Source organism: Stegodyphus dumicola, chromosome 12 (assembly GCF_044657685.1).
Source record: "Stegodyphus dumicola isolate Sdum_Otavi_A_Nest chromosome 12, ASM4465768v1".
In the NCBI taxonomy this organism is placed as follows: Eukaryota; Metazoa; Arthropoda; class Arachnida; order Araneae; family Eresidae; genus Stegodyphus; species Stegodyphus dumicola.
The window spans coordinates 10,046,766-10,060,287 of NC_140779.1; the positions used below are offsets into that span (position 1 = coordinate 10,046,766).

The 13,522-nt window shown below is 34.1% G+C and overlaps 1 protein-coding gene across 1 annotated transcript in view; it reads right to left on the reverse strand.

The window, feature by feature from the left end:
- The window catches only part of LOC118181269 (uncharacterized), a 42,109-nt gene extending 32,109 nt beyond the window's left edge, over positions 1 to 10,000 (reverse strand). Inside the window, exon 1 of the mRNA XM_035350356.2 lies at positions 9,844 to 10,000. Within this exon, the coding sequence (XP_035206247.1) occupies positions 9,844 to 9,925 (82 nt within the window). The 5' untranslated portion in view covers positions 9,926 to 10,000. The remainder of the gene's footprint in view (positions 1 to 9,843) is intronic.
- Positions 10,001 to 13,522: the final 3,522 nt, after the last annotated feature.

Below are 13,522 nucleotides of genomic sequence, written 5' to 3' on the forward strand. Positions count from 1 at the left end.
CTAGTGTATTTGTTACGGTGAAACACCGAAATCTGGAGAATGTCGACTTTCACCGGTGAATGTCAACATTCACATAGTCGCTTGGTGCATGTCCGAAATATTTTTTAAATACTCTTATTTCTGACTTACACCGGTGAATGTCGACATTCACCATGTGCTAATGGTGAATGTTGAACATATAAGAATATTATATTTTCTTCTCCGTAATTCAGTCTCGAAAAAACGCACTCGAGACTTAAAATGAGAACTTAAGAATATAAGAACTTAAAACACACAGTACATTCAAAATGAGAAAGGAAATTAATAGAATTTAAAAACTTACTAAATTATGTAATTCAAATCTTATTTACTGCAACAACTTAAACTATTAGGACACTTTGAATTGCACAAGAGGTCCTTGCTTTTACAACTGGATTTACTTCTGGAACACGTCCTTTTGCAATGACAGCGTGTAAATATACTCCTCTCTTTTCGACCTACACCAGAGCATATCTGTGATTGTCGACATACACCGGTGAGGGTCCGAATGTACAAGAATGTATGTAATGCAATATTCGATCTTACACCAGAGCATATCTGTGATTGTCGACATACACCGGTGAGGGTCCGAATGTACAAGAATGTATGTAATGCAATATTCGATCTTTCACCAAAGCATTTGGTGAATGTTAACATTCTCAGGTGAAAGTCGACATTCTCCAATTTAGGTCTTTCCCGGTAACATATTTACTTTATTTTCTGTATTTCTTTACCGTATTTAGGTTAGTTTCAGACGCTGGGTAATTAAAGAGGATCGGGGGGATTTTTCTCTGTCTTAGGTAAGTTATATTTAATTAGAGTTTAATCATTGTTAGTTTTAATTAGGATGACAGCTCAAAGTTGAGCCACTCTAAATTTGAAATTTAGCATTGCCATTCTGTATATGCTTATCAAATATATAAATTTTAAACTATAAAACTGGATTAGCATCCTGGCTGTAGTAGTTCTATTTTTTGTTTCTTAATTTATGAGCCGTCAAGTAGATCCAAATTGTTTTTGTTTAATCTGCGTGATTTGTGATAGATTGGATTGAAAAAATAATATTCTGTAAGATAGCAGCAAGTAGTCTGGGTAAGATGTAGGGATAAGTTGTCTTTGCAGAGAGTGAAAGTTTAAACTGTGAGTCTGGTATACAGTTAACATCAAATTTTAAGTGCAACGGAGAGGACATTCGGATGATTGTAAATTTTTGCTTTAGAATTATATTTAGAACGCAATTTTATTTAGAACTTCTATACATTGTTTTTACTTCCTTGTACGAAGTAAAGGTTTGGTTTGGTTTGGTTTATTTAATTACGGCAAAGCACACTAGGGCTATCTGCTTAAGGGGAGGGATGCCTTCGTGGAGGACTTTCTAAGGGAAACTGGCTCCTATACGTTACACATGGGGAAAACCACGAAAACGCCTATGCAGCCAGCCCGTTTGCGGGATTCGAACCTCGGACCGAACTACTAGTGTTCAGTGACTTTACCGCTCGACCGCTGGTGGGCTACGAAGTAAAGAAAGTACTGTAATCGAAAAAATTATCGGTTATCATATTTCAATGAAAATATCCATTTCGACCACTATCGAATGCAATTTAACGACATTTTTGCGTGACATCTGTACGTAAGGACTGAATAAAGGATTCTTTTTCCCCAAACGCATTATAAAACTGATTTAAAATGGATTCAGAAGAGATTTTTTTTTTTTTGTGACTTACGTACGTACGTAAGTATGTATGCATTTATCTCCCATAACTCAAAAACGAGCAGCCTCAGAAAGTTGAAACTTTGTGTATAAGACTGCTATAACATATAGTTGTGCACCTCCCGTTTTGGTGGCAATGGGCGGCACCAAAAGTGTTTTATGTGTATATATATACACACTCTGTTATTTGACTCTATGAGCTCAGTTTTTTTATTCTTATATGTTAATAAATTGTACATTTTTCAGTTTAAATCTGATTGAATTATGTTGCTCTTATCTTCCGTGTAAGGTGTTTATGCTTTTACTTAATCTGCATCCAATAGTAAAATTATTAACAATTTAAAAATTGTTTTAAGTACGGCTGAGCCTGTTTTTTAAATAAAATGCAACAAAAATGCGTATAATTTAATATTCCGTACAAAGAAGTCATGTGGTGTACACATCAGATTTTTTAATTTTTAGAGCAAACAATTTGTCGAAACACGTTAGAAACAAATTATACCTTTTTTTTTTTTTTTTTTTTTTTTTTTTTACATCTGAATTTGTATAATAGATTTATCCTTTAGGCCGAAAGAAGTTTGTTTTCAAAGATTTCACGGCTGTTTGTCTAAATTCGATCTTTTAAAAAACTGCACAACAGTTTGTAAGGGAAGGGTTGCTTGTTTTTGTCGTAGATGTTAGTGAAGATTTTATCAATTTCGAGGTTAAATAGGTTTTTGCTCCTGATGAAGAGAGACCTGTACCTAATTGCCCTCGAAATCAGTAGTCTTAACTAAAATCTATTCCAAATACAAGATTGTTTCTTTGCTAATTTTATGTTTTATTTTGGCATGTTTTTTTTCCTGTATTGTGATATCTTTTTTCACGAAATCCATGTTTAATTGTTGGGAACCTATATAGTTTCTTTTTTATTCTTTTTCTTTTAGCTTTTTAGTCCAAAGGAGCTTTGTCCCTGAATGACTATTGTTTTCGTTTTGCAATTTTGCGTCGGAATCCTATAAACAGCGTATCACTTTTCAAATCGTTGCCATCAAATACTATCGCCCTGTATTGTATTTGAAGAAATTAAATAATGAAGAATCTGCATTAATGTATTTATGTTTCTCGCATTGTGATAAAACAACGGTACCTAAAGCCACCCAATTTTGAATAACGTAATCCTATTGTGAATATGGGTATCTGAAAGCCCAAATTTGAAATTTGTTTTATAATCAATTTCATATTTTATACGTAAAATTTTAACGAATTTTTGATTAACAAACTCTACGATTTAAAAGCGAGCAATGGCAACACTTTACGGGGGGGGGAACTTTTTCATTTCCCAGCGCGAAATAAATCTTACACACTTATTTCCTCGAAAAAATTCCAGAAACGATTAAGCATGATATAATTCGCAATAATAAATGAAGGCATTATCTTTGTTGTTGCGAAGCTACGTTTCTCTAGATTGGCAACAAACCCACTACTCTGCTGTTTCAAATGTAAACAATCAATGGCCGCCGTAAAAAAAAAATAAACTCTTAGCGGCACTTAAACAACTTAAAAATTGTTAATAATTCTAAAAATATTGCATACAGATTTACTAAAGGTATAAAAACCTTAACCGGAAGATAAGAACAACATAATTCATTCATTTTTAAAGCAAAAAAGTACAATTTACAAACATATAAGAGTAAAGAAACTGAGATCGCTGAGCCGGGTAACAGACTGGATATATATATAAATATATTTATATACGTTTGGTACGGCGGATTGCAACCAAAATACGAGGTGCACATCTACATGTTATACCAGTCCTATATACAAAATTTCAACGTTCTGAGGCTACTCGTTTTTGAGTTATGCGAGATACGTACGTACATACGTTCGTACAGACGCCACGAAAAATTCTCTTCAGAATTAATTTTAAAGCAGTTTTATAATTTTTTTGAAGGAAAAGAGTATTTTATTCGGTTCTTACGTACAGATATCACGCAAAAACATCGTTAAATTGCATTCGAAAGCGGTCAAAATGGATATTTTCGTTGAAATATGCTATCTGAAACTTTTCGCGATTACAATACTTTCTTTTTACTTCGTACAAGGAAGTAAAAAAGAATCCAGAGTGTAAGTTTACTTTTTGAGATGTTATACCCTAATAACTTTTGTCTCGAAATAGTTGCATTTCGCCTGTCGAGAAGTAGGATATCTCCTTAAATGAGTTAAATGCACGTGCTTCTGTATTTTTAATTTTCCAACGTAGCTTTCTCTTACAATTTGTCTCGTGCTGCATTTGCACAGGAAAATAAAACAAGTTTAGTTATAATGCTACTACAAACATCTAACTAAATACGAAATTCGTAACATTGTACTCAGACTAGTCTTTTACTCAAAGAAATTTTATCTGGCGTACCAAGAAGTAAAATCCAATATTAGCGCTTATTATTGGTTTTGAAGTACTGTTACTCGATATCAGCTTGATTTTAAAATCAAAGAAAAAATTAAATGTTAACGGCTTGTTTCGACTTGTTATTGTATAAGAAGTATAGGACTAAGTTTCGACTTGGTATTGTATAGGAAAGAAATATTTATAAAAACATGAAATATAATATAATAAAAATTAATGTCCCAATCTTAGATAAATATTAGATTGTCCTTTCATTAAGTAATCCCACTCGAAGAAGCTGTGTGACATTTCTTTAATTTAAATAACCAGTTATTTTATGCACTGAATCTGTACTATCGCTTCTCTCTCCCGTTTTCCCGTCAGAATGCAAATTAGTTCGCGGATATGTCAGTGAAGTTTGGAGATTGTTAAAACTGTTCTGCCTCTTGAGGCCGCGTTCCTGGGTTTGCTACCTTAGATAAGGGTTCTTGTCCTCGGCCGTGCATTGCAGTTGTCGACAGTTAAAATTCACCCTGGTGGAATATACATTGACTACCAATAAGTATTTGGACACCTGTGATAGAAAAGAAAAACTAACTTTATTCAAAATCAGTAGTTGGTAGAACCTCCACGAGAGGTAATTACAGCGTGGACCCTCCGGGGCATACTTTCCACAAGTCTTTGTATGACAGCTAGTGGTATTTTCTTCCACTCATCTTGGAGAAGACATAGAAGTTCCTTCACCGATTTTGCACGGGTAGTGCACCCCTGAATTCGGCGATGCAACTCGTCCCAGAGGTTCTCGATAGGGTTCAGGTCTGGACTCTGGGCAGGCCAGTCCATTCGATGAACTCCATTGGTACCATACCAAGCCTTGGTTAACGTCGAAACATAACAACTGGCATTGTCGTCCTGAAAGTAACAGGGGTCCAACCCGTAAAACTGCCACAACGTAGGAAGCACATTGTCATCCAACATAGTGCAGTAGGCATCGGAGTTGAGCTTACCATGAATGGGGACCAAGGGTCCCAGCCTATACCAGGAGAAACACCTCCAGACCATAATTCCACCTCCGCCGAGCTTGACTGTTGGCACAATGCATTCTGGCAGGAGACGTTCTCCAGGTAGACGCCAGACCCAGACCCTGCCATCCGAAAGGTAAAGGGTGAACCTTGATTCGTCACTCCAAAGAACCCGTTTCCAGTGATTTACGGTCCAATTTCGATGTGCTTTGCACCACATTAACCGAGCAGCGCGGTTGGACTTTGTGATCAAAGGTTTATGGGCAGCAGCACGACCATGAAAACCAAGCAGATGTGCTTCCTTACGGATGGTATTCATTGAAACAATACTCCCAGATGCCTGTTAAAACTCCTCGCGGATGAGGGCTATCGGTTGGGTGCGGTTCTTCCGAATTTTCTGAACAGCATTCGTCTGTCTCTATCCCCCAGTTTCTTTGGTCTGCCGACTCGGGGCACATTCCGACAATCACCGCTCACCTTCCACTTCTTAATCACATAGGCCACTGTCGATATTGGGTACTTCAGATCGCTAGATATGTCCCTTAAGGATCGGCTACATTTGTGATACCCGGTAATTATACCTTTCTCGAAATCAGAGAGCTCCGAACTGCGAGGCATCTTGCATGCGACTAAAGCCGATGCTGTTTCCTACACGATATATACCGGCGGAGTCCGTGGCGTACCTTAGGACCGCAGATATCGTCATTTGCATAGGTGTCCAAATACTTATTCGTAGTCAGTGTATTGCAGATCTTTCTACAGTTACAGAGGTTGAGCTGATTATCGATTTAACATTAAAGAGGAATTTGCTTAACAAATATATAAGTCAACAGATATCGTAAGTCTATCTGTTTTAGTAGTATTTCTGTGTACAATAACACCACTGAGGAGGAATTTTCTGCTTTGTGAATACCTCCAACAACGAGCAACGATAGAAGATATATTCAACTGCATTAACAATTATATTTAAGAAAGTAAACTTGATTGGAAAAAGTGCATCGGTGTTTCCTGTTCAGTTCAAAGTGCATGAGTGCAATCCTGTTTTGAGACTCATATTACATTCAGGCTAACGCCCATTTGGGCTAATAATCCTTTTCGTTAGGCAAGGATTACTAATTCAAAAAGATGAAATAAGGACAATTCAAGCTAATCATAAATTGTTAGCTGCATACAATGTCACATATAATATTTTTGAGTGATGAAAATTCTAAATTGAGACTATTACTGTTCACAGAAATGATATGACGATTGATCAAGAGAAGCTAGAAATATTTTGAACGATTGCCTCAGCTAAAAATATTTTTCTTGACAGAGTATATGTTAAGGATTTCTTCAGGCTCAAGGTTGCAACAGCTGGCAAAATAAATAATAAGTTCTCGCGCAATTCATGCCTCCTAGATGATTACTGCAGCTGTTTTCCATGTACAAATAGGTACAAATAGGGCGCAACCCCATCCACCTAATCGACAAGATTTTATGACAAACAAGGTCTGCGCCAAGCAAAAACCATAAAATACATATAAAAATACATAATTATACATGAAATTACATATTACATGAAATACATATAAAAATACATAATTATACATGAAATTACATATTACATGAAATACATATAAAATACATAATTATATAAAAGCATAAAATACACCACATAACGCACTGAATAAAATTATTTTAAAATTCCATATAAACACCAATATCTCTATATAAAATTATTGTAACACAAAATTTAAAAACAAACTTTTATCAAATAAAAATACCAACATCAGAGCGATTATTATTTAGAAAACACATAAGTTCCCTTGCAAATTTAAATTCTTTTTCAGCACCTGTAAAAATCTTAATAAAATTATATTTTTTTCGTATGTCATAAGTAAGTGCACATTCTTCCACATAGTGCCTTTCCGATCCGACAACTCCACAATTATGACAATATTCATTCTCTTGTATGCCAAATCTTTTAAGATACACCGGGAAGCGCCCATGTCCAGTAACAATTTGATTGAAATCCAAACGACAAGAAATACTTTTATTAAAGATAGGTTTTAAATAATAGGCAGATTCTTTTCTTCAATTCGAATGATTCCAATTATCATACCACAAATCAATATAATACTGTTTGATTCTAGTAATAACCATTTTTCTTGAAGGCTGGACAACAGAACACTCTCCGGAAACATCCAAAATCGCCTCTTTGGCCAACACGTCGGCCCTGTCGTTACCTTCAATACCCACATGGGACTTAACCCATCTAAATTTAATATCATCCAAACCTTCAATTTCTTTATATAAACACTTAATATTCATAACTGAAGAGTTATTACAATCGTAGCTTTTCAAAGCCTGTAATCCAGATAAATAATCACTATAAACTACAATACTATAACTCTTAAATAGGTTTTTCTTAATCCGTTTCATAACAAAATAAATAGCAGCAAGTTCAGCCTGAAACACAGAATTAAATTTTTCTAACTTTATCTTTGAATAATCAATTTCTATATCATAATAGTAAACAACAAAAGATAGGCCAACACTTTCCCCAAACCTAGAACCATCAGTGAAAATATCAAGTTCACCAAAACAATCAAAATTCATTTCATAATTAATGCTCATTCTCTTGGCTGGTTGTATGCAGTAAGGATTAACATTATAAAATGCAGTACAACAAGCTAAATAATCACCATAATACATAAAATCTATCTTACCTATAGATAACAAAAATTTATCATAAAAGAACTTATAAAAATTCGAGAGGGGCAGCGTGCCGGCCAATACACAGGCAGTTTCAGTTGGAGTTGTCCCAAAACATCTAGCCAGTGACAGCAGCCAGGGCCGCTGAATCGTCAATAACTTATTCCTGATTAATTAAAATACAATAACACGCCGAATAAAAACTAATTCAGAAGACAAACAACAAAACAATTACTATAATCTACATGTAAGATAGATTTTATGTATTATGGTGATTATTTAGCTTGTTTAGTTCTGGTTTCACCAACAGATGGCGCCACGTGCTTATTCTTGTCCAGGCTTTCTTATCTTATCTAATAATTTTTTCCTATCTTGTTCATTTGCGGTTTTGCAGCTGAGGATGGTTGTTCGGTAAAACCATCGAAACTAGTCCTGTGAAAATTTTGTAAATATAACGCTGGTTTTTGTTGTTTGTCTTCTGAATTATTCCTGATTCTCAACAACTCCGCCGCTCTGGAGCCCCAACAACCAATTCCGTATAACACAATAGGAACAACAACTACTCTATAAATAGTTCTAATAATATCTCTCTTAAGGTCGATGACACCCGCTGGAAAATTTCATGTGTTCAATGATACAAATGCCATGGGATTCTGGCAATTTAAAACAGATTTTACAATCATGTTAATCTGCTACACACGATCTGCTACGCGGTCTATGATATTTTACAAAACCAGATTATTTTAACGCTGATTCAGGTTCTTCGGTGATAATCTACCCGGGTAAATTTTGATAAACTGAGTGAAAATGCTTTGCGTTTTGGAATAAAAATCGGTATTTTTCTCTTCGAATCAACTTTAGAGGCAACTTGAAGACTACCTTCGGAAACATCTCAATGTTCTCTGATGTTCTTTATCTCATTAAATTTAAAAATATATCTTAAAAAAAGTTTAAAATTTTTTTAAGATTAAAAAAAAAAGGTTTAAAATTAATCCTTTTTTTTTCTGCATGTCTTCGTCGTGTGATGATTAGCACACTCGGCGCGTTTTCAAGAGGTCCAGCTTCGATTTCCAGTGAGGACATTGCTCATTTTTTATATTTCCTGCTTCGAAAATAACCTAATGACTCTACGAGATAAAGATTCTTTGATCACGATATTCTTTATCCCTTAAGAAATCTCTTAAATACTTTATAAATACTTATTTTTTTTTTTTTTCAAAGGCTAATCCGAAGATCAATTACCGGCTGTTCCGCAGCAGATAATGCCACAAACAGACAGACGCGCACAGATTTTTTTCAGTGACAGGTAGGCTTAATCCTTCCTCTAATCTTTTAGTTCTTGAATGTTGTTTAGATAAATTACCAACCCATAAGAGAATATTCCACTACCAAAAAATATTTTCTTCTTACTGCGGTGAAAGCTTTTTATAGGTTTTGTCTTGGAGTTCACATTCAGTTTACAGAAAATATTACTTGTCTTGTGTGCTGCTGTAAGGACAATGAAATTTCATTAAATCGCATTGATATTAAGCTACGGTTTTTAATTTGGAGTGCATTTCAAAAAAGAGTTCTTAAAGGATATTTGGATTATACATTCTTTACACATAGGAAAATCATAACAAATCATCCTTATATAACTATAATCTGGGAAAAATATCAAATTTTCAATAGTTCTATTAATTAGTATGATGGACATAAAACTAGGACGATGCGGGTGATATTTTTAACCACATGGCAAGTAGAAGCTAATTCTGTCAAGTTAAAAATCCTGTGCAGCAGTTCTTAATGCAATCTGCCTATACTTATATTTGGGAAAGACTTATACTCGGTGTGAAAATATAAAATTTTTGCATTTTTAGAAATAAAAGAATTTGATTCTGTACGACAAAAACTGAAAAGATCCGAAGATTCGAGTTTTAGAATCTTTTTCCAGAATTGATGGATTCGAAAATTAGCATGTCCAATCCCTTGGTAATAAATAACGTCTTCACTTAAATCATAAGAAAACTTGAGTACAAAATTGTTTTACTTACATACGTCGTCAGGGAATTCGGAAGCTTCTAAATAGAATGTCGAAAGACCCCACAGCACGAAAATTCGAATTAACAATTTCATGATTGTAACTGAATCGTAAATAACTATGACTATGCCTGAGAACAGTTTTTATGAGTATAAATGCAGTGTAAGAAGCATGCGTAGCGCCTAACTTGGCACCTGCAGCCTGAATACACAAAAAGCAAAATATGCATAATCGCAGGAAACACATCAGAGGTTAGAAATGTTACTTGACACGCCAAAAAGACAACACGTGCATTTCCCTGAATGTATTTGCTTTGATGTTAATCTAATACATACATAGCACGCTATAGCTGATCACGCGCTTTTACATTCGATACGAGGGGCAATACTTCTCAGTACAATACATGACTAATCTGTATACAGTTTTATCAGATTTTCAAGAAAGTTACGTTTTTCTGTGTAATATTCTTAGGAAGTTTCATAATATAATAATGGAAAAATCTGACGCATACACCACATAACTCCCTTGCAAGGAATGTTAAATTATGTACAATTTTTTCCTGCATTTTATTTAAACGTATTTCCTCGAATTTCATTACAGATATAGTTCTCATTCAATTAATTCAGTTCTCACTTCGCGACAAGGCAAAAATACATAAGTACTCAGAAGATATTCATTAAAAATTGAAACCTATAGAAAAGCATAAAACACCAAATACAGTTAAAACAATTAAAAAAAATTTTACAATTAAAATTATAGTTTCTAAGCAAAAACAAGCAATTCGGCCAGCGGGCGAGAAGACAGATTTTTCGTGCACAAAACTAAAAGTTTACTTTTGGTCTCACTCAGCAAAAAGACACTGAATTTTGAATTTCGAATTTGTTTTATTACCTATTTCAAATTTTTTAAAACGAGTTTTTGGTTAGCAAACTTAATTATTAATTCAGAAGTCAAACAACAAAAATCAGCGTTATATTTTCAAAATTTTCGCAGTTCTAGTTTCGATGGTTTTTACCGAACCACCATCCTCAGCTGCAAAACCGCAAATGAGCAAGATAGGAAGTAATGACTAGATAAGATAAGAAAGCCTGGACAGAAATAAGCAAGTGGCGCCATCTGTTGATTTTTTTCAAAAAAATCTTTCTGTTCTAGTTAACGATCCTAATTCCAATCCGTCTTTGCCTTCGGCCTTTAAATAAATTATGTTTTAGTCCTGGTTTCATCAACAGATGGCGCCACTTGCTTATTCCTGTCCAGGCTTTTTTATCTTATCCAGTCATTACTTCCTATCTTGCTCATTTGCGGTTTTGCAGCTGAGGATGGTGGTTCGGTAAAAACCATCGAAACTAGTCCTGCGAAAATTTTGTAAATATAACGCTGATTTTTGTTGTTTGACTTCTGAATTAGTATTTATTCGGCGTGTTATTGTGTCTTAAACTTAAGTATTTCAAAGCGAGCAATAGCCAGCGTGTACGGAAAAAAACATTTTATCTTCAATGCACGGAATTGTGTATCGGAAGTTCTAAAGATATGCTCTTTATAAATATTTTGTGATATTACTGTTCAGTTTAATTTTGTGTGATTTAAATGCGAAGAACGTGATATTCAATAAACAGCGGTGACACACAAGACGCTAAAAAAACGCCCTCCTGGGCGAAATATAAAATCTGAAAGTTGTATCTTTTTAGTCCAAAGGAGCTTTGTCATTGAAGGACTATTGTTTTCGTTTTGCAATTTTGTGTTAATTCACTATAAATGTCAATTTCACTTTTCAAACTGTTGCCATCAAATGTTAGAGTCCTGCATTATATTTGAAGAAATTAAATAATGAAAAATCTGCATAAATGTATGTATATTTCTCGCATTGTAATAAAACAACGGTGCCTAGAGCCATCGAATTTTGAATGACGTAATCCTACTGCGAATATGAGCATGTGGAAGCCCAAATTTGAAATTTGTTTTACTTCGTGTTTGATTTCGTATTTTGTAAAATTTTAAAGAAATTTTTTATTAACAAACTCAAGGATTTCAAAGCCAGCAATGGCAAGGTTGTACAGAAAAAAACATTTTTTATCTCCAGCGCGCGAGACTGTGTATCGAAAATTCTAAAGATAAGCTCAATTTAAAACTATTTCGCGATATTGCTCTTGAACTGAATTTTATGGTTTAAGTGCGAAGAACTTGATATTTAATAAATAAAGGTAACAGAGAAAATTTAAAAAAAAAAAAAAAAAAAAAAAAAAAAAAAAAAAAATCTGAAATGTTTCAGATTTTAAATTACGTCCAAAGGGGCGTTTTTTAACATTTTGTGTGTTACCTTTCTTTATTAAATATCATGTTCCTCGCACTTAAACCATAAGATCCAGTGCAACAGCAATATCGCAAAATAGTTTTAAAACGAGCATATCTTTAGAATTTCCGATACAGAGAGTCACGCCCTGGAGATAAAAATGTTTTTTCTGCACAACGTTGCCATTGCTCGCTTTGAAATCCTTGAGTTTGTTAATCAAAAATTCGTCAAAGTTTTAAAAAATAGGAAATCGATCATAAAACAAATTTCAAATTTCAAATTGGGTCTTTCACATGCTCATATTCGTTGGAGGATTACGTTATTCAAAATTCGATGACTCTATGTACCGTTGTTTTATCACAATACGAGAAATATACATACATTTATGCAGATTTTTCATTATTTAATTTCTTCAAATATAATGCAGGACTCTAAAATTTGGTGGCAACAGTTTGAAAAGTAAAACGGACATTTATAGCGGTTCAACGCAAAATCGCAAAACTAAAACAATAGTCCTTCAGGGACAAAGCCCTTTTGGACTAATAAATAATAATTGCGACCAAAGGGACGTTTGTTTAACGTATTGTGTGTAACCTTTATTTATTAAATAACATTTTCTTCGCACTTAAACCCTAAAATTCAGTTCAACAGCAATATCGCAAAATAATTTTAAAATGAGCATATCTTTAGAACTTCCGATACACAGTCTCGCGCGCTGGAGATAAAAAAAAAAAAAAATGTTTCAGATTTTAAATTACGTCCAAAGCCGCGTTTTTTTAACATTTTGTGTGTTACCTTTCTTTATTAAATAGCATGTTCCTCGCACTTAAACCATAAGATCCAGTGCAACAGCAATATCGCAAAATAGTTTTAAAACGAGCATATCTTTAGAATTTCCGATACAGAGACTCACGCGCTGGAGATAAAAATGTTTTTTCTGCACAACGTTGCCATTGCTCGCTTTGAAATCCTTGAGTTTGTTAATCAAAAATTCGTCAAAGTTTTAAAAAATAGGAAATCGATCATAAAACAAATTTCAAATTTCAAATTTGCTCTTCCACATGCTCATATTCGTTGGAGGATTACGTTATTCAAAATTCGATGACTCTATGTACCGTTGTTTTATCACAATACGAGAAATATACATATATTTATGCAGATTTTTCATTATTTAATTTCTTCAAATATAATGCAGGACTCTAACATTTTGTGGCAACAGTTTGAAAAGTGAACCGACATTTATGAGTCCGACGCAAAATGCCAAAACGAAACTAATAGTCCTTCGGGATTCAAATCCCTTTGGACTAAAAAAAAACCCGCTTTGTACGTAATTTAAAATCTCAGAGCTTTCAGAATTTCTTTTTTGGGGGCGGAGACCTAACCCTGATTTTTGCACTTTGGT